The sequence below is a fragment of the Eretmochelys imbricata genome, chromosome 4, assembly GCF_965152235.1.
Source record: "Eretmochelys imbricata isolate rEreImb1 chromosome 4, rEreImb1.hap1, whole genome shotgun sequence".
NCBI classification, from domain to species: domain Eukaryota; kingdom Metazoa; phylum Chordata; order Testudines; family Cheloniidae; genus Eretmochelys; species Eretmochelys imbricata.
In genome coordinates this window covers 34,195,723-34,217,033 of record NC_135575.1, presented here as the reverse complement: position 1 = coordinate 34,217,033, position 21,311 = coordinate 34,195,723, and the positions used below count along the sequence as shown (strand labels likewise).

At 42.8% G+C, this 21,311-nt stretch overlaps 1 protein-coding gene across 3 annotated transcripts in view; it reads left to right on the top strand.

Moving 5' to 3' along the window:
* Nucleotides 1–21,311, top strand: part of TBCK (TBC1 domain containing kinase) — a 188,080-nt gene that overhangs the window by 71,274 nt on the left and 95,495 nt on the right. For all 3 annotated transcript variants that reach the window (XM_077815109.1, XM_077815107.1, XM_077815108.1), the window contains exons 16-20: nucleotides 1,576–1,638; nucleotides 2,534–2,660; nucleotides 3,366–3,416; nucleotides 12,793–12,876; nucleotides 18,399–18,484. In XM_077815109.1, the coding sequence (XP_077671235.1) occupies nucleotides 1,576–1,638; nucleotides 2,534–2,660; nucleotides 3,366–3,416; nucleotides 12,793–12,876; nucleotides 18,399–18,484 (411 nt within the window). The remainder of the gene's footprint in view (nucleotides 1–1,575; nucleotides 1,639–2,533; nucleotides 2,661–3,365; nucleotides 3,417–12,792; nucleotides 12,877–18,398; nucleotides 18,485–21,311) is intronic.

The window sequence follows — 21,311 nt, the reverse complement described above, 5'->3', positions numbered from 1 at the left end:
AAATAGGGAAAGAACAAGTTAGAAATTACTTAGACAAGTTAGATGTCTTCAAGTCACCAGGGCCTGATGAAATACATCCTAGAATTCTCAAGGAATTGACAGAGGAGATATCTGAACCATTAGCTATTATCTTTGAAAAGTCATGGAAGACAGGACAGATTCTGAAAAGGGAAGTATAGTGCCAGTCTATAAAGAGGGGAATGAGGGCAACCTGGGGAATTACAGACCAGTCAGCTTAACTTCAGTACTCCCGAAAGATAATGGAGCAAGTAATTAAGCAATCAATTTGCAAATATTTAGACAATAATAAGGTGATAAGTAACAGTCAGCATGGATTTGTCATGAACAAATTGCATCAAACCAACCCGATAGCTTTCTTTGACAGGGTAACAAGCCTTGTGGATAGGAGGGGAAGCAGTAGGTGACTTTAGTAATCGTGACTTTAGTAATGCTTTTGATATTGTCTCACATGACCGTCTCATAAAAAAACTAGGGAAATACAACCTTGATGCAACTATAACGTGAGTGCATAACTGGTTGGAAAACCATTCCCAGAGAGTAATCCGTGGTTAACCATCAAGCTGGAAGGGCATATTGAGTGGGGTCCCGCATGGATCAGTTCTGGGTCCGAATCTGTTCAATATCTTCATCAGTGATTTAGAGAATGGCATAGAGAGTACACTTATAAAGTTTGCGGATGATACCAAGCTGGGAGGGGTTGCAAGTGCTTTGTAGGATAGGATTAACATTTTAAGTGATCTGGACAAACTGAAGAAATGGTCTGAAGTAAATAGGATGAAATTCAGTAAGGACAAATGAAAAGTACTCTCCTTAGGAAGGAGCAGTCAGTTGCAAACATACAAAATGGGAAATGACTGCCTAGGAACGAGTACTGCGGAGAGGGATCTGGGGGTCATAGTGGATCACCAGCTAAATATGAGACAACAGTGCAAAAAAAGCAAACATCATTCTGGGATGTATTAGCAGGACTGTTGTAAGCAAGACACGAGAAGTAATTCTTCTGCTCTACTCCATGCTGATTAGGCTTCAGCTGGAGTATTGTGTCCAGTTCTGGGTGTCACATTTCAGGAAATATATGGACAAATTGGAGAAAGTCCAGAGAAGAGCAACAAAAATGATTAAAAGTCTGGAAAACATGATGTATGAGGGAAGATTGGAAAAAATAGGTTTGTTTAGCATGGAGAAGAAAAGATTGAGGGGTGGTTATGATAACAGTTTTCCAGTACATAAAAGGTTGTTACAGGGAAGAGGGAGAAAAATTGTTCTCTTTAACCTATGAGGATAGGACAAGAAGCAAGGGAGATTTAGGTTGGACATTAGGAAAAACTTCCTAATTGTCAGGGTGGTTAAACACTGGAATAAATTGCGTAGGGAAGTTGTGGAATCTCCATCTTTGGATGACAAACACCTGTCAGGATAATATTTAGTCCTGCTGTGAGTGCAGTGGTCTGGACTAGAAGACTGCTTGAGGTCCCTTCTAGTCCTACACTTCTATGATTCTATATATTGTAAGGGCTTTTTTTGTTTATTTAACATGTTCTTCTTACACTTTAGGGTGCTATTCAAGCAAAGTATGATGCCATTGATAAGGACACTCCAATTCCTACAGATAGACAAGTAAGATTCCTTTTTAGTTTCAAGTACTGTCACTTAAGATAGTGCCAAAGGTTTTTCCTCCTATTAACTGTAAGTCAGCTGTTTTACTGCAGCTGATGCTGCTGATTATTATTTAATATTAAAAATTTTTCTCCCAGTTTTGTAATATGTTCAGCACAAAGCAAATTGGAGGGCCACCAAAAACAAACAATAGTAACACAAATTTAACAAATACATAAAATGAAATCTTGCATTTGAGTCAAAAACAGTATTTTGAAACAACAAAGGTAAAGATGTCATAAACAACCTAGCAAACATTTTAAAAAAAGTCCCTTTCCCCTCAGTACTTATTATGCACCTTGGATTTAGATTCTGAAAGACACACGTCATCCCCAAATCCCATCGGCTTCAACTGACGCTGAAGGCACGCAGTACTTGGCGAAAATGGGTTCCTGTTCAGTTAGGTTCTCCAAGAAGTTCTGTCAAATGGTAAATGGCTAAAGTCCTACCAAATGGCTTTTCAACTAGTCCAAGAAATTTTTTTCATCGAATTGGGCCTTTTATTGTAATAAAGAACAAAGTGACATTAGCATCCTGAGAGACGCAATATGAGAGTTGAGCTAGAAATCAGTACAGCAAAAAATGCCGTTTTTATTTTTGAGGGGAAGGAGCTGTATTTCAAGAGTTCTTTTGTATTTTTAATCTGTGTGTGCAGCTCATGGAATGCTCCCTTTTCCCCCAGTTCTGTTTTAGAAGGTGAGGAAGAAAACAGATTATGTCGGTGGTTTGACCTAAATGCATTGGCTGCTTTCCAGTTCTGTCAATGTTGTGGAACTTCTGTGGTGCCACCTCAAATATCCCTGTTTTCTTTTTTTTTTTTTTTTTTTTTTTTTTTTAATGTTTGTCTGTATTGCAGATTGAGGTTGATATTCCTCGCTGTCATCAGTACGATGAGCTGCTGTCATCACCAGAGGGTCATGCAAAGTTTAGACGGGTATTAAAGGCATGGGTAGTTTCCCATCCTGATCTTGTGTACTGGCAAGGTGCGTTCAACACGTTAGTAAGTTTAACCATTCAGTTGAAAATCTGTGTAAAAGGGAAGATTTACTTTAAAATATATAGACACTTCCTAAGTAGATCAAAACTAAACACACACACTTCTTTTCTCTGCTATTTCTTTTTTTTTGTTCAGGAGAATTTGAACTTCGATTCAGTTGTTCATTTACAGATGTCAATATAGAAATGTCTGGAGAATATATCTGTGAATTACTGAAAAATTAGTAGTATTATATATTCCATTCTATTTGTAATGTAAATTTGCCTCAATTGTGTTTTATAAAAATTGATCTTTCGTCGTGCATTTTAGCATTCCTTAAACTTCATACACTTTGTTTTTAAAATGTTCTGTTGGCTAATGCTATTTAGTGCAAAGTTAAACTGCACTGAACAGTTATTAAGTTAGATTTTTTTTTTAGAGTAATTTGCGGGAGCATTCCTGAAAACTGTGACGAAACTGGAAAAAGTCCAAATAATCTACTAAATGCTGTACTTCTAGGTTTTAAAATATTTTTATTTGCCTGCAGTTTTCATATTTTTTCTCTGTATTGTACATTAAGGATAACATTACAGGTGTCTTAATCCATCTTAAATATGTAAGTCTCTCTGATAAATGAATGCATTTATCTTATGTGTTATGATAGTGAAAGAGAAGCTTTTCATAGTTTCTTCGCATTTTTTTCTTCCCTCAGGTCTTGATTCGCTTTGTGCACCATTTCTGTACTTGAATTTTAACAATGAAGGTGAGTACCTTCTCTCTAGAATAAAACCATATCTCCATCCGCCTCGTGTGCCCACACATACATATGTACACATGTGCTATATATACCACGTTATATATCACAAACAGGTATAAACAAGATTTCAGTGAGTTTTTAACTACAAGGGAAGTTTGAAGCTAAAATCATTCGGAACAAATGGTCTGTTGCCCAGTGCTAAATTTTCCTGAAGGATTTATTTTTAAATCATTTTAACTCTCAAACTAATTACCAGATTCACTTGCAGATACTGAGAACGTTTATTCTTCTTCGAGTGGTTGCAGATGTGTATTCCACTTAAGTGTGTGCACGCTCAGTGCACCAAAGTCAGAAAACTTTGTCTAGTAGTACTCATAGGGCTGCCTCTTGTGCCTTCTGGTTTGTCTTTCCCCTGGCTATTTAAGGTTGGTGCCACTCAGACTCTCCTCAGTTCCTTTTCATGTCCCATGTTTGATTCGGAGCATTCTATGTGGTATTTACCTCAACTTTCTTTCTGTCCAGTATTTTTGGAGTTTTCTGTACATAGTTAGCAGCTTAGTAGTACTACCTTAGGTTTTTCGTTAGCAGCAGTCTTTAGCCTGGTGGGATGCCCTCACCAGGTTTTAAATATTGCCCATCATGTGTGCGCCTGGGAGAGGGACACATTAATGAAAGGTGCTCTCTCTGCAAGTCATTTAAATAAGAGAATGCAAGTGGTGAGGGGCTTGTTAAGCAGCACCTCATGGAGCAGGCCATGAGGCCCATTTCAGCACTCGTCACTTTAAGTGCCACAGAACCCTTCGGAACCAACCCAAGATGTTGCTCCAGATTTGAGGTCACTTTCCCCTATTAGGAAGATGAGTCATTCTCCTTCCTCTTATTCTCCAAGGAAGCGGTCCCCTAAAATGGACTGAGGCCATACCAGGCCTCAGGGATATTCCTCTTTGTCTTCTAAGAGGAGTGCTGACCGGCACTGTGATTCCTCGGGGACAAAGGATAGAGCTAGGCTGTGTAACTGCGCCCCAGTACCATGCCAAGATCAGCTGGATACCATACCATCAACTCTGGTCCTGACCATGGGGCGTCCATTGAGTCCATTACTGATGGCACTGGTGTCAGCAATAACTGTCTCTATGCCACTGGCATACCAGGTGGCATCTGACTTGCTCTGCCTCTCTGTTCCTGATTCCCCAATAATCCAGGAGCATTCGCCTACCATGGTTGCCGCTGCTTTTTCTGCTGTGTCCTTGGTGCCGTCTGGTTTGGTCACAGAGTTCTCATTCATCAACAACATGTTCTACAACATGTAAATCTCGGTGCAGACTTGAGGTCATCCTCCTTTTAAGCACTCATGGGTCCAGCAGTGCAGACATTCCCTTGGCACTGACACTGTTTTGGGGATTGGTACCACTCTCTGCTCCTGCACTATTGTTTGTTCTGAGTGGAAGTGCGATGCTTCTTTCAGTACTGAAGGCGTCAACTGCTCGTCCATCCTCCATATCAATACTATCTCTATAATGGTTTTTGGACAAGGCTGGTCATTTGCTTGCTCCGTTAGGGGTGGTTCTTCTGCTACCATTGTGTGACGTCAAGCGCATATCAAGATCAAGTTCAGAGTCATCTTTCTCCTCTCCCTCACCTTGCAAGCAATGCTCTTGGAAGTCCTTAAGACCATCCTCAATTCACTATTGGTACTAAGATCTGCACCTTTCCTGCAACAGGGGTAGACACTCCTGGTCTAGTACCTAGTGACTACTACTGTCTTACCCTTATTCCCATTGGCCTTCTTGGAATTTTTGGGACATTCCTCAGTCTGCAAGATCCCGTTCTTCGACCCATTCTGGGACAAGGTCACCAATCTTGGCTGCAGTCTGTCTTCCCGAGCCACCTCTATTTCAGACACAGTCATTCCTCCTGAGCTGCTCCAGCCTGATCCTATCATACAGGAACAAAGTTCTCCCTCAGGAACCTCCATTCATCCTGCTCCCTTCTTCCTCCTCATCGCTTGACTCCATGGTACCGGACTCTTCTTCTCCTGTCCCTGAAGATGTCATGCCAGGACCTCTTGAAGCATATGGCTTCTGCCTTGTGTATTCAGGCTGAGTTTGTGCAGGAGAATATGCATAAATTGCTAGATATTCTCCAGTCCTTAGCTCCAGGGAAGATGGCTCTACCGATTATATGAAGCTTAGCATATCCCACCTACCACAAAGCATTCTGAGAAATGGTATTATGTCCCTATGAAGGGCTTTGAGTGTTTGTATTCCCATCCATTCCCAAACTCTCTCTTTGTGACAGCAGTGAATAACAGATTACAGCTGGGGAGATACAAGTCCACGCCTAAGGACAAAGAGTCTAAAAGGCTGGACTTGATGGGGAGAAAAATTTACTCTATTTCATCATTACAGATGTGTATTGCAAATCAGCAGGCGCTGTTATCTAAATATGACTTTGTCCATTGGGATACTATGTCCATATTTGCAGATGAGTTAATGAAATCCTCCAAAGAAGAGTTTAATGCATTTATTGCAGGGGGCTACCGGGTGGCCAAAAAGTTGTTGCATTTGGCTCTGATCACGTCAGACACTTTCTCCAGAATTATGGCATCAGCTGTGACTATAAGAAGGGCCTTATGGTTACAGAATTCTGTCTGAGCATAGAGGACTTAGTTTACGTTCGTTGGGGTTTATACCCTAGCCACAAAGAGATGTCATTACGGAGGGCAAGAGCAACTGCAGTAATATTGCTCACATCTCTTTTTTGGACATTCATCCTTCCCTGTTAGGCAGCAGGAAGGAACATATTTCACAGAGAAGGAGGCTTTCTGAATCCAGTTTTAGCCAGCCAGCCCATCCTTCACCATCATCAAGCAAGCAGCCCGGAATGTAATGGTGGATCATCTCAGCAGATCCGTTTCCTCTCATCACAAGTGTTCCCTTCACCTGGAGGTCACCAGATTCATCTTCCAAAGGTGGGGGTCTCCCCAGGTAGACCTGTTTGCGACCAAGCAGAACAGGAAATGCCATCAGTTTTGCTCACTATGTATGCACAGCCCGGAATCCCTCTCTAAGGCCTTTTTGCTTCCATGGACAGGTTGCCTGTTTCACGCTTTTCCACCAATCCCTCTGGTTCACAACGTCTTGCTAAAAGTCAAGCAGGACAAGGTGAGAATTATTCTTATAGCCCTAGCATGGCCATGTCAACTCTGGTTCGGCATGCTCCTGGATCTGTCAATAGCAATCCAACTCTTGCTCCCACTCCGACTGGACCCAATCTCACAAGACCACGGCTGACTGCTTCACCCGAACCTTGTCTCCCTACACCTAACTGCATGAATGCTACATGACTGAACCCAGAAGAACAGGCCTGTTCAAAACAGGTTAGGGAGCTCTTGCTAGGTAGTAGAAAACCATGCACAAGGGCTACCTACCTGACCAAGTGGAAGCACTTTTTTCGATATGAGCATCTCAGTCTATCTCTCTATTTCTCTCTCCCTTCCTCCCACCCCCCCCCCCCAACTTGTTCTTCCCTTCAGTCTGTCTTGGACTACTTCCTCCATTTAAAGCTTGGGTTCCAGCTTTGAAACACTAGCATCGTGCCCCCTGCTGCTTCTCTTTTGGAAGGTTGCTTTCTTGGTGGTGATCACTTCAGCTAGAAGGGTCTCTGAAATCAAGGCCCTTATGTCAGAACCACCTTACATGGTGTCCTTCAAGGACAAGGTCCAACAGCCCCCCTCCCTGGCCTTCCTGCCAAAGGTGGTGTCACAATTCCATAGCAACCAGGCAATTTTCCTGCAAGTCTTCTTCCCAATGCCTCACAAGAACTCTGAGGAACAGCGGCTTCACTTGCCTTCTATATCGAGAGGACTAACCCCTTCCACAAATCCATGCAACTCTTTGTAGCAGTAGCAGAAAGAATGAGAGGGCTATGTGTCAGCCGAGAGGATCTTGTCCTGGATAACCACCTGTATTTGGGCTTGCTACAAACAGGCAAATGTCCTGCTTCCAGCCATCTTAACCACTCCCCAAGAGCCCAGGCTCCGTCAGCAGCATTTCTTTTGCAGGTCCTAATCCAGGACATCTGCAGGGTCACAACCTGGTCGTTGGTGCATACCTTTGCATCTCACTACGCCATCACCTAACAGGCCCGAGATAACACCAGTTTTGGGAGACTAGTGTTGCAGTCAGCATGTCCGTGATCTCTGAGCCCACCTTCTAGGGTACTGCTTGTGAGTCACCCATGGAATGGACATGAGAAAACACTCGAAGAAAAAATGGTTATTAACATTTTCTAACTGTTGTACTTTGAGATGCGTTGCACATGTCAATTCCACAACCCACCTTTCTACCCCTATGTCGGAGTTAACCCACAAGAAAGAACTGAGAGGGTGCATGGCCAGCAGCGCCCCTTATACCGGCGCATAAGAGCGTGGCACCAGAGGGCAGTAAAACCGGTCTGATGGATGCCACCAAGAAAAAAGTTTTGACAACAGTGCATGCGATGTGCACACACCTAGCCAGAGATTTTTTTCCTCAGTTGTACCCATCAGACCAGTTTTACTGCCCTCTGGTGGGAGCGTCGCTGGCCACGTACCCTCTGTTTCTTCTTGCGGGTTATCTCTGACAGAGTGGTAGAAGGGTGGGTTGTGGAATCGACATGAGCAACACATCTCAAAGAACAACAGTTACGAAATGTTAGTAACCATTTTTTCATATCAGCATCCTGGAATGTCAAACCATTTACAGAGTGCGTAGGGTATTTCAAGTGCAGATCAAAGGCACAGTGATTCATATACTCACCAGCAACACCACCATGATACATTATGTGAACAGGCAGGGAGTAGCCCACTCTAGCCAGCTTTGTCCAGAGGTGATAAAGTTCGGGCAGTTCTGCATCAAAGAGAATATCTTTCCCAACAGCTACTCATTTACTAGGGTCCCAGAATTGCTTGGCCGATTGTCTTGGCAGGACTTTGTCCAGAATCACCAGTAGTCTCTGAAGAGTAGTGTGCTGAGGTTTGTCTTTGGATAAGGGCATTCTTGTTCTTGACCTTTTTGCAACAAAAGGACAACAAGAAGTGCCAACAACTTTGCTTTTGAGTGAGTCTCAGCCAACACATTTCATCTGAATTGGGAATATGTTCCGACATATGCTTCTCCCCCAATCCCAGTCATTCCTCAGGTCATCCTCAAGCTGAAGATGGATCATGCCAGACTGATTCTTGTTGTACCAACTTGGCTGAAACAGTGTTGGTTTTCTGACCTCCTCAATCCTTCTGTTCATCTGCCTATTCCTCTTCCTTGTTGTCTCTATCTACTGACACAGGGCCATCGTCAGATTTCGCATCCAGCGCTGAGCAGCTTGCATCTCACAGCATGGATGCTGTGTTGCTAGATAGCAGAGGAGCACTGTTCCAAAGCTGTTCAACAAGTTCTACTTGTTAGTACAAAGCTATCTACTGCAGCTACATATTTGAGTAAGTGGAAATGTTTTTCTATTTGATCCGTGGCCTGGGGAATTCAACCAATGCAGGCCTGCATTCCGGACATTTTGGAGTACCTGTTATTCCGTCAGTCCTCTGGTCTGTCTGTCAGTTCGTTGAGATTCCATTTAATGGCAATTTTGGTGTTTCAGCCTCTGATCCTTTGCATCTCACTACGCCAGGAAATCTGTTACCTTGAACTCCGTGGTAGTCAGATTTTGAGAGGAATCATTCATTTCTTTCCTCCAGTAAAGGAAATGATTCCTCAGTGGGACCTTAACACTGAATTGACTGTCCTTATGGGTCCTCCATTGGAGCCCTTGGAAACTTGTTTTCTCTCTCTCCTGTGCCAAAAAGCAGCATTCTTGTGGCCACAACTTCTATAAGAAGAGTTAGTGAGCTGCAGGCCCTAATGGTCAACCTTCTGAATACCCTTCAGGCCTCATCCTAAGTTTTTTGTCTAAAGGTGTTTCACAATTTCATGTTAAGTCGGCAAATTTTTACCTGTATTTTTTCCCAAGCCTCATTCAAATGCAGATTGAGCATCTTCATTCCTTGGATATGAGGTGATGCTTGCCATTTGACTCGGAAAGAACAAAGTCATTTCTTTCATCATCTCAGTGTGTCCCTAAGAGCATCTCTGTGCCACAATGTAAGAGACTTATTTGTATCTAGCAGTGAGTTTCAGCTGGCTTGACCAGCTCAGTGTACCCCAACTCACTATTATTATATCTATAAGGTGTCATGTAATAGGTCATTGGAAAACCAATAATTCACTACTCGTTAATATGCTTGTGTGATGTTTGTACATTCAACCTACAAAGGATTATACAGGAGCTAAAATATGTTTAAACCAGGCATTAAATGGTTTTTTTCAAGACAAAGGAATGCAGTAATTGAGCAAGTTGTGACCAAAGACAAAGAAAAGCATATTTGCATGCCATGCAAACAAAGCTATCAGGAAAGCAAGTGGAGAAAAACTGATCACTTAACAGTCTCAATGGGGGATTGGAAATTGCACTACTAGGAACCCTTCCTGCCTGTTGAAGCAGGGGCAATCAGCTTTGACAGAGAGAGGATTTTCAAAAGATTACTGGATTGCAAAGAGAGGAGTGGTGAACCCCTAAATTATCCTCCACTTGAAGAGACCAGTAAAACCAGCACCTTAGGCTTTGTGGGCATCCTAGGTAAGAGCTACTCAGCCATTGCTGGAAAAGGAAGATTGGCCAGGAAATGAGCTTGAACAAAGACTATACTTGTTAAGCTGATCATTTTGTTTGTTTGTAACCTTTTCTATCTTTATCTCTTATAACTTGAACTCACTTAAAATCTCTTTTTGATTGAATAAACCTGTTTTACTTTTTATCTAAACCAAACCCGTGCTTTGATTGACTTGAAGTGGTTGTTAACTCCAGTCAAGCAGCTGTTTGTCTGTTTAAAGGCGCACCAAACTTAAAATCTGCTGTATATGGACAGTGATAGGGCTGTGCATTGCAGAGACATCTCTGAGGAACTCAGGTGCTGGAGAGCTGACTGTTACCCACTAGGTATGGTTGGGGCTTGGAGAGCCCTGTGCATTTGCTGGCAAGGCAAAGACAAAGGTGTGTCAGGGAGCTGGCATAGCTTAACTGCAGCAAAGCTCCCACTACTTCCTGAGGCTGAGAGGAATAACTGTGTCTCACAGCTCTGGGTATCTCCAGCAGCTTGTCACACTCATCTTTTTGTTTCCTTTGTGGCTCAAATGAAGGGTCAAGTGGTCTCCCTGCAAACAATTTCTGGGTGGATAACATCCTGTATTACAGCGGGACAACTCAGAATTGGCCTCCACAGAGGTTAAGACACAGGTGGGCAAACTTTTTGACCCGAGGGCCACATCTGAGTATGGAAATTGTATGGCGGGCCATGAATGCTCATGAAATTGGGGGTTGAGCTGTGTAGGTGGGGTGAGGCCAGAAATGAGGAGTTCAGGGTGCAGGAGGAGGCTGCAGGCTGGGGTAGGAGGTTGGAGTGCACAGGGGTGTAACTCTGGCTGGAGGTGTGGGCTTTGGGTGGGGCTGGGAATGAGGGGTTGGGGGTGCAGGAGGGTGCTCTGGGCTGGGACTGAGGGATTTGGAGGGTGGGATGGGGATCGGGCTGGGGCGTGGGAGGGGGTCGGGGCGCGAGTGGGGGTCAGGTGTGCAGGCTCTGGGTGGCGCTTACCTCAAGCAGCTCCCGGAAGCAGCAGAATGTACCTCTCCGGTTCCTACACGGAGGCATGGCCAGGCAGCTCTGTGCGCTGCCCCATCTGCAGGGTGCCACCCCTGCATCTCCCATTGATCACAGTTCCCAGCCAATGGGAACTGTGGAGGCAGTGCTTGCAGTGGGGGCAGCATGCAGAGCCCCCTGGCTGCCCCTGTGTGTAGGAGCCAGAGTGGGGACATGCCGCTGTTTCTAGGAGCCGCGCGGAACGGGGCAAGCCTCTGACCCCACTTCCTGGCTGGAGCGGGGAAGGCCCTGGACCCTGGTCCCTAGCGGAAGCTTGAGGGCCAGATTAAAATGTCCTAAGGGCCGGATTCAGCCCCCGGGTCATAGTTTTCCCACCTCTGGCTTAAGAGCTCATTTGACAAAGGCCTTTGCGAAATCAAATGCATTTTTCAGTGACTTTTTGATATTGTACGTTTGTAGACTTGGTCTTCCATGCATACTTTTACCAACCGTTATGCTATTACAACTGCATCTAGATCAGATGTAAATTTTGGGAAGGCAGTTATTAGTTCAGTTAACTCCGCACGTCACCTCCTTGTGATACTGCTTGAGAGTCATCTGAGTGGAATACACAGACGTCTGCAACATCTTGAAGAAAAGACCTACCTGTCAGGTAACTGTTGTTCTTTGAAATGCAGGTGCAGGTGGGTATTCCATGGCCCTCCTTTCCTCCCCTCTGAATCAAAGTTTCAACTCTGATGTTCTGTGTGAAGGAACTGAGGGGGTTTGGGGTTTAGCCCTTAATTAGCCAGGAAAGGGCGGAGAGAAGGGTTCAGAAGGTGTTCGCACCACCCCTATGGTACTGCTAGGGAAAGTTCTCTGACTTTGGTGCACGGGGTCACATACGCCTAAGTGGAATACATGTCTGCACCCATATCTTGAACAACAGTTACTGTACAGGTAGGTAACTGTCTCTTTTCTTACTGAAAGAGTAAGTGCTGAAATTTGGGGGATAATACACTGTATTCTTCAGGTAACAAAGTGGTTGAATCCCTACTTCAGGTACAAAATTTGTTTTTACCTATAGACCTGCCAGCAGCACTTCCATAATATACATATGCCTCTTTTTCTGTGAATGTTCTGTAGTGGAGCCTGGTTTCTACTTTCTTGATTCTAGCTTTCCAAGTCCCTAGCTCAAGTAAGATCCTACATGAAAACCAGATAGCTTAGTCTCAGTCCAGGCAAAACAAAGATTTGTTGGGAGAGAGGAATTGAGAGGGGTTGTGTCTGCTCCATCTATCAACAGTATATATCTACCTTTTGTCTTGGTGGTTCACAATCTTGATGGGCTTAGTGGGCCATCCCAGCCCCTGGATTCTTATATCACTGCAGCATTCCAAAGCTGTCTATCTCTCATATTCTGCTAGTTTAGAAGTTGTAACTTTCCTGTCATTTGCAGACAGCGGTACAGTTGCACATACTTTGTCATTTCTTTGCCATTGTTAGGACATCATAAACCAATCAAGAGCAACTTTTATCAGTGCATAGTAAAAATAAACAGTGTAGGGTTGGAAGTAAAGATTTGATTTAGCAGTTGTTTGTGTTCTAGTAAGGCTTGACGCCACTTCTTTAGTAATGAATGTTTTCCAGTGTAAAGATGTTTTTTGCAGACTCTACCTTCCTAGCTAATGTTGTCTTGTCCTAATTCTCTTTTAGCTCTTGCATATGCCTGCATGTCTGCTTTTATTCCCAAGTACCTGTATAACTTCTTCTTGAAGGATAATTCTCATGTCATTCAAGGTAGGTTGATGTTTGTTTCCCTTTTCTTCTAATAAGAGAGTTTATGGAGTAGTTATTAATGCTGTGTTTTCAAGTAAATTTTGTTTTTTCTTCAGTGGCTTTTTAATTGACAGAAGTAGAAGCATACCCTTTCAGTATTATAGAAATACCCACTTATATCTTCAAGTAGCTTATTAGGAGACCAGGGTAGTAATCGAAGGAACAACGGCAAAACCAAAACAAAAATAAGTAGGGAAGTGTGTGAAGATGAAAAACTAACCAACCAGCAGCAGCAGCAGCAAAAAAACACTTGTTGCTCTCTGAAGCAGATTTAAGCAGGAACCAATCAATGTAATGAAATAAGAATGCTAAAAAGACTCTCTCTGCACTTCGTATCATGGTGGTCTATCATTGAGGCAACTCAAAGCCACTTTATTGCAGACTGCCATTCTGCTTCAGAACAGAAGGTGAGAGGAGCAGCAGATATCAGTGGGTGTTTAGAGAATACATTTACTTTAGTAGAGGGTCAAGAGTTTGACGGGAGTGCCCTATGCCTATACTTTAAAACGCTACAGTTGCACAGCTGCAGCATTTAAGGGAAGACACTTGCTACGACGGAGGGATCATCCCCTCACTGTAGGTAATCCACCTTCCTGAAAGGTGGTGGCCTAGGTGTATGGAAGAATTCTTGGGTGTACCTAGTCCTGTCTACTCCAGAGGTTATTTTGGCTTAACTATGGCTATAGCTACACTAGAGAGCTTACAGCCATTTATTAGCCATTTATTAACTTGCATCTAGTGTCAATCTAGTATAGCCACTCTACGCCGACAGGAGAGAGCTCTCCTGTCGGTTTAATTACTCCAGTGCCCATGAGCAGTGGTAGCTGTGTCGGCAGGAGAAGCTCTCCTGCTGGCATAGCACCATGCACACTGGCGCTTAAATTGGCATAAATTAATAAATGGCTAATTCATACCCCTGAATGACATAACTTGTGTCGACTTAAGCTGTAGTGTAACCATAGCCTATATCTGCCAGGGTTGTAGATTTTTCACACTCCTGAGAGAACTAGCTATGTGGATGTAACATTTCAACATAAACCAGTTAGTAGATCAGTTGTATGACTGATCTGAGGACAAGTCTTCCTAAGGAAACTGCTCCATAGCTCCTGGTTGTTATTTCTTAGCCTCAACAGCCCTATAAGTAAATAGGAGGAGGAGTGGGCTGTCAGTTCCTTTTAATATGGAGACAAAGTGGAGAAGAAATTTGGGAGGATTAGGAAGCCTCTCAGAGAAGATTTGCTGAAGCCATCCTATCTGAATAACAAATTTAAAAACATAGAGGATCTTTACTTCAATCCACACTCTGATGTCCTTCTTGTCATCCTCTCCCGCATCACTAGCCATCAAATGCACAGTTGACAGCAATTCTAACAAGCATTATTCTAATTTGAATGATTTAACACCTCGTGCTGTTTGTGAGATTCATGAGTCAGAAGTGTGTCTTAATAGCTTGGTTAGGGCATTGTCTCTGTTGACCTAACAATGTTTTTTGTCTTGGGAGTCAAGTTCGCAGCTGTATGAAAAGGAACAAAAAATTATTCTTCAGAAACTTTAGTTAGAGCATACAGGAAAATACTTTTGAAGTCTCTTGCCCTTTTTTTTTTTTTAGCAGAGGGGAGAAAGAGAGAGATGGAAAATTAATGCTAAAAAGGTAGATGTTAATAATCATGATGTATAGCTTCTCACTTTTTTTCATTGGTTACGATGATTTGTACCTGTTTAACAAATAATACATCTTGCTGAAATGCACCATATGCACTTATAATCCACAAATAAACGTTATTACAATACTTTCCCTGTATGTCTTCTGCTGAGGAACAGCATTTATTTCCTCCCCTCATCTCCAAAAAGATATGGGAAAGTTCTCAGAAGGTCAGCAAAATGATTGGACATTAAGATTTGGGGTAGGCGGTAATATGAGGAGAGACTAAAAGATTAGGACTGCATAGTTTGGTATGGAGATAAGTGAGAGTGGGGGTGTGACCCGGACATATGAGATAATGAATGACGTGGAGAAGGCCAGTCAGGAGATTTCCTGTTTGCACTCTATCATAATATAAAGGCAAAGGGGCACCTGATGAAACTAAAGGAGCATATTTTTAAAGAATAAAGTAAACTGTTATTTTATACAATAAATAATTTGCCTGTGGAATTAACTGCTTTAGGGTTTTTTAAGGCCAGTGTAGCTTAGTAAGATTTTTTTTTAAAGGTTGAGACAGTGATATGTAGAAGAATATCATTTGTAGTGTTGCTAACTAGGATACAATGAGAGTTATTGATAGTCATGTGTCCAGACCTGAAAAAATTACCAGATGGGGATAGGCACATAGTATGATATTGCTCAAGTAAATGTATGATGTGGTCTTTACATCTTGCACTGCAGCATCTGGTATGGGGATTTTAGACTAGCTGGACTGTTGGTGTGTTCTGATTTGATTTCTAGCTGTTGGTGTTCAATATCAACATATTAATATAGTTTTAAAGGAAGGTTTTGTGATGGTTTTGTTTAGTTTGGTGTGCTGAGCTTTTTCCTGTTCTCTGGAGACACTGTGAGGAACATGGCAGGATGGATCATGTCTGATTACATCACTGCAATTTTAGCACCTCACCCCTTAATGGAATAAAAATCTTTCCCAGTGCAGAAAGGTTCAGCATATCTCATTTCTGAGCCTGCCCTAAGCAGTTAAAGCACAGTTTGTCAGATTTATCAGATGCATTTCCCCATATGAAGTAAGATGTAAGAGCAATTAAAGGTTTATAGCTATAGAATATCATATTATGCAAAAGAATAATTCATATAATAAAATTCCAGCCAACAGTGTTTGGCAGGACCTAAATAATGTGTTTTCATGAAGGATTGTGTGTCTTCAATAGACCCTTCATTAATCATGTAATCTCACACAATAATTATATTTTATGAGTCTGGCTATACAAATAAAAACGATATTTAACAAACTATAGTATATCTGTGCAGAACCACCATAGGCACAAATTTCTTGTTTAAAAGGAAATGTGCTTTAAGGAAGTTAATTGTGAATCTGTTTTCATCAGCACGCATATGACTGTATGTGATTACTGGCTTTATATGGCTTGGTCTGCACTACCAATTTATCACAGTATAACTACGCTATCCACACCCCTGAGTGACATTATTATACCAGCCTAACCCCTGGTGTAGACAGAGCTATGTCGATGGGGAGAAGCTCTCCCGTCGACATAGGTAGCGTCTTCACTAAGCGATACAGCAGCGCAGAGCGTGCAGCTGTGCCGCTGCAGTGCTGTAAGTGTAGAAAAGCCCTGTACCTTACCTGTGGTTGCTGGGTATTTTATTAACTCAAATGTGTCAGCACTGAATGTGGGAAAAGCTAAATTAAGCCTGGCTTGTCCAATCAGCTTATGTGGATAATACATGCATACAATGAGATTGGGGGTTTGTCTTCATTGCAGTATTAGCTCAAAGTATAACTTGAGTGTTGCCCCTAACATGACTCCTGTTGATGCATAAAAATCTCTAGCTCAAATTAAGTGGTACTTTAAACTTTAGTTAGCTGTTCTATCAGAATATGTGAGTTAAAACTTGAGTGATACTGGAGCTAGTAATGCAGTGAGGATGCAGCTACGCTGTCGTAGTTTTCACTGCTTAAAAAGGTGTGATGTTATGGCCAGCAAACACATGATTGTTATCTTGTTGCAAAATCCTAAGTGGAGATGGGGCACTTGTAGTATTCATGGCGAGATAGATTGGTGAGGTCAGCATTATGCCTCCACTCCCCACCCCTCCAGCCTGTGATTAACCTCATCTAGTTTATTTCACAGTAAAACCAAAGTGCCTTGTGTTCACTATGTTTTACAGTGGGATAGCTGATGGGCATTAGTTATCCTCGGGTAAAACACACAATTTTTTGGTCAGTGAAATCAAGCCCTATATTGCTACATCCAGTCATTCTGTGCTGCTGATCCATTGTGCAGATCAAGTTTTTTCTTGTATAGGCACCTATTTTCCCCCCCCCCCCCCCGATTTTTCACACTTGCTATCTGGTCACCCTAAATTAAGATAACTCAAGACAAAAGACAAGCCCTGATGCTGGTGTTTGTACATGGAATGTTTGCAAATTAAGGAGGGGCAGTTAGGGGACTTCCTAAGGCACTGTAGCAGCACTTACTGACCGTTCACTTCAGAAGCTTTTATTAAAAGGTGCCTGGCTATGACTCCTTTGCATGAAGATGCTGCCTTAGCAGAGTCTTTGATGGAGGGGCCTGGAAATCTCTGCCATTGGGGCAGGGTTATGTAGTGTCAGGCAGCAGCACTGTTTGGAAATTTGAGAACTTTGTGGAAGGGAAAGGGAAATGCAACCTGTCATGAAATTGCAAGGATAAAGTCTCTTGATTCTGAGCCTAAGAAAGGCTCCACTTGCAGATAGAAGGCAAATGAAATTGTGTGTAAAGGGGAGGAAGAGGAGAGAAGCCTTTCGGGGATGAGTTTCCATTTTGGCTTCTCCGAAATTAAATGTGAATGATGATTGAGGCGATTGAGTTAAACTGTGCCTTTCAGCTTGATGTGTAGAACTGGGGATATATTATTAAATCTGTCCTGTAATAATTCTTTTCCCTCCCCAGAAAGGAAAATAAAGAAGATAGTTGTTAATAAAGGGAGGAGAGACTTAACACTTCAATCCACATAATGATGTAAACAAGTTCACTTAGTATCAAATACGTTTAGTATGGTGATATCTTTGTAGTTTTCAGTGCATGTCAGTTCCTGGAAATTACTGGAAGAACCTTGTTCTAATTTACTTTAATCAGTGTGATATGCCCAAGGCCTAGTTCATGCTGAAATATTTGCTGTTTTTTAAATTGTGTAATTTGCAAGTGTGTAACACATCAGGCTATGAGCACCAATGAAGTATTCCATTTGTTTTAGCTGTATCTGAGTGGAAAAGGAAGTATGGAAAGTCCTAAGGACTTATCTACATGTACAGCACTGCACCGTTGTAGCGCTTAGTGAAAATGCTTCTTACACCGATGGGAGAGCTTCTCCTGTTGGCGTAGATATTCCATCTCCTTGAAGGATGGTAGCTGTGTCGACAGGAGAAGCTGGTCCTGTCTACATTGCGGGTTAGGTCGATATAACTACATAGCTCAGGGGTATGGATTTTCCATACCCCTGAGCAACATAGTTATACCAGCATAAGTTCCTAGTGTTTTAGACCAAGCATAAGTGTAAAGAAGATAGCAGCTGTGTACTGTGGAAGATGCATATGGTATAAACAGGGAGTGGAGAAAAAACTTTAAATGGATTTTAAAAAATATATTTGTCCTAATGGGTAATATAATAGTTAAAATGGTGTTGTATGTATAAAGAAAAGTGCAAGCTTCATAATTAATTCTGTTCTAAGCACATGTATTCCTTGTGTGTGAGTTAAGTGTGCAGTTGTGTGTTCTCTTTTTTTTGGCAATGATCTTAAACATTGTTGTCATTTCAGAATACCTGACAGTGTTCTCCCAGATGATTGCATTCCATGACCCAGAGCTGAGTAACCATCTCAATGAAATTGGCTTTATTCCAGATGTAAGTGCTAAGGGTTCTTGTAAATGCTGTATAATAAAGGTAAAGAGAAGAAAAAAGGAAGAGAGGGTAATTCTAATAGGGTGTTTCTAGATTGTTGCTGACACAATGAAAGTTGCCTACAGAAGAACTTTACCTCTGTCACTGGAAGTTTGATCTGGACACAGTGGCAAAATGAGGACAGAGACATGCATATAATTAAGTGGCAGGCCACAGCTTTTATTAAATTTCAACACAAGGGAGGGGCACTACCTGACATTACTCATAATCTCTTATACTAGGCATTTACTTAGCTCAAGTGGGCAGCAGGGGAGAGGGCTACAAGACTCCTTACCATATAACCGGTAGCTGGCACCAGGATTACAGGACTCCTTACCATAATTCGAGGTAGGTACGAGGGTGCAGCAGGGTGGGGACAGTGAAGGCCACAAGGTCTCACCCTATCACATGAGCCCAAAGCTCACCATCAAAATCCCAGGTCTTTTACCTCCTGGGAACTGTTCATTTTTATTCTCTTAACTACACTGGAAACTGGCCACAAGTTGCAGCAAATAAACAACTCCACCCCAGAACCTCAGTAGGAACTAAGGACATGTCTGTACTACCCCTCAGATCGGCAAGCAGCGATCAATCCAGCGGGGGTCGATTTATTGCATCTAATCTAGACACGATAAATGGACCCCCGAGCGCTCTCCCGTTGACTCCTGTACTCCACTGCCGCGAGAGGCGCAGGCAGAGTCAATGGGGGAGCAGCAGCAGTCGACTCACCGCAGTGAAGACACCGCGGTGAGTAGGTCTAAGTACGTTGACTTAGCTACGTTATTGACATATCTGAAGTTGCGTAGCTTAGATCAACACCCCTTCTTCCCCCAGTGTAGATCAGGCCTAAGTGAGTTCCTACTTACAACCCACTGTAGCTTGCAGGTGCTACGAGGAAGGCAAAAATCTTCATGGTCCTCCGCCAGTTGTCCCATGGGAGAAAAAATTCCTTCATGACCCCCTGAACAGGCAATGGGATAGTCCCACAGCATCTGTCAGGCCAGGTTCCCATCCCTATTTTGGGTGGATAGAATGGTCTGCTTGAACCGAGCCAAAAGATGCTCCATATGGTCCCTGCCTTGGGCTAAACCCTGGGACCTGGGGAGTGCTGTCCAATCAGCACGCCTCTCCCACAGCTGGCCAATGGGTGCTGGAGATTCCCAGGGTAGGAGCTGTTTATTGTCCCTTGGCGAGTGTCTCCCTCCCTTGCTACTGGGACTGCTTCCCTTTCACCGCTGGCCCCTACCCGTTGATTCTGGTGGGTGGCACTTCTCGAAGGGCTTATGATTAAGGCTAAAATTTTGTCATGGATATTTTTAGTAAAAGTCATGGACAGGTCGTGGGCAAGATAGAAAAATTCACATTAGCCCGTGACCTGTCCCTGACTTTTACTAAAATTATCCATGATAAAGTGGGAAGGGACTGGGCAGATGCGGAGTGGCTGGGAGCTCAAGGGGGCTTAGAGCTGCAGGGTTCCCCTGTCCACTCCCTATTGGGGAGGAACTGCCGGTGTCCCCTGCTGCCGCAGCAGTGGAGCTGCTAGGGTACTCCCCTGCCTTCAGCGGCCGGGGGCTTGGGGGCCATTGTCTCAGGTGGCTCCCTGTTGCTGCGGGAGGTGGCAGGACCATGCAGCTCTCAGCTGCTGGGGCTGAAGTCACGGAGCTCTTTGGAAGTCACAGATTCCATAACTTCTGCGACCTCCGTGTCAAAATCGTAGCCTCACTTATGATGAGATAGTTAAACTTTTTGTTGTTGTTCAACTTCATTCTTAAAAGAAAAATATCAATATCAAAAATCACACCCCTGATCGACGACATAATGCTCACCTAATCCTCACTGTAGACACAGCTATGTTGGTAGAAAAATGTTTTCATTCCAGGGTGGTAGTTTTCCTACACCAATGGAAAAAACATTTCCATCAAACTAGGCTACGTCAACACTACAGGATTATGCCTGCATAGCTATAGTGACATAGTCTCTGTATTGTAGATATACCTTAAGCCTGTACTGAGGTGACACATTGAAGACTCTAAAGAGAAGCATTGTTAACTGATACGGGCAGCACTCTTCAAAAAGTCTGGTCAGGTTATAAAAAGAAGTCATTAAAAATACATGGCGAGCTTCATGACAGTACATGTAATAATCAGTGTGGGCGGGGAGAAAGGAGGGAATCATCACCATGGAAGAGGGGAATACAGGTTCAGTGGAAAGAGGGGAAATATAAGGTGTTTTGGTTCAGGAATATATTTTCTGAACAGTCATGATTATCATTTTATTAAAAAACTATGTTCCTTCAAAAATGTTAAAGGTAAATCAGTGCTTTTGCAGAAATTGCCTGCTATTACAGGGCCAAATTTGCAGAACTGATTTTTTCATACACAACTTCTGTATGAATTTGTGTATACTCATGAAGTGATCAGGAGTTTCATATTTAAAGGATACTTATGCATGTAGTTATCAGGTTTGTGGCCTCAAATGAAGCTTTTGCCAGGAAAGCATAAATTAAGTCTGTTGTACAGGTTTTTTTCTTTTTCAGTGTTTCAGGGTGATAAATAGGGTTGTTTATAAATGATCCAACTTCAGACAGGATATAGCGACACTTAAAAACTAGTGTAATACGTCCAGTCAGCTGAAGAGACCGGCTAATGTAGTGGGTTACACACGGATGGGTTAAACTTACTTCGGTGTAGAAAAGACCTTACTAGCCATATGCATCACTTCAGGCTAGTGTCAAGGAGGGAAGAAATCTATTCATCTATATAAAGCCGGTGAAATCAGGGTTTTATGTAGA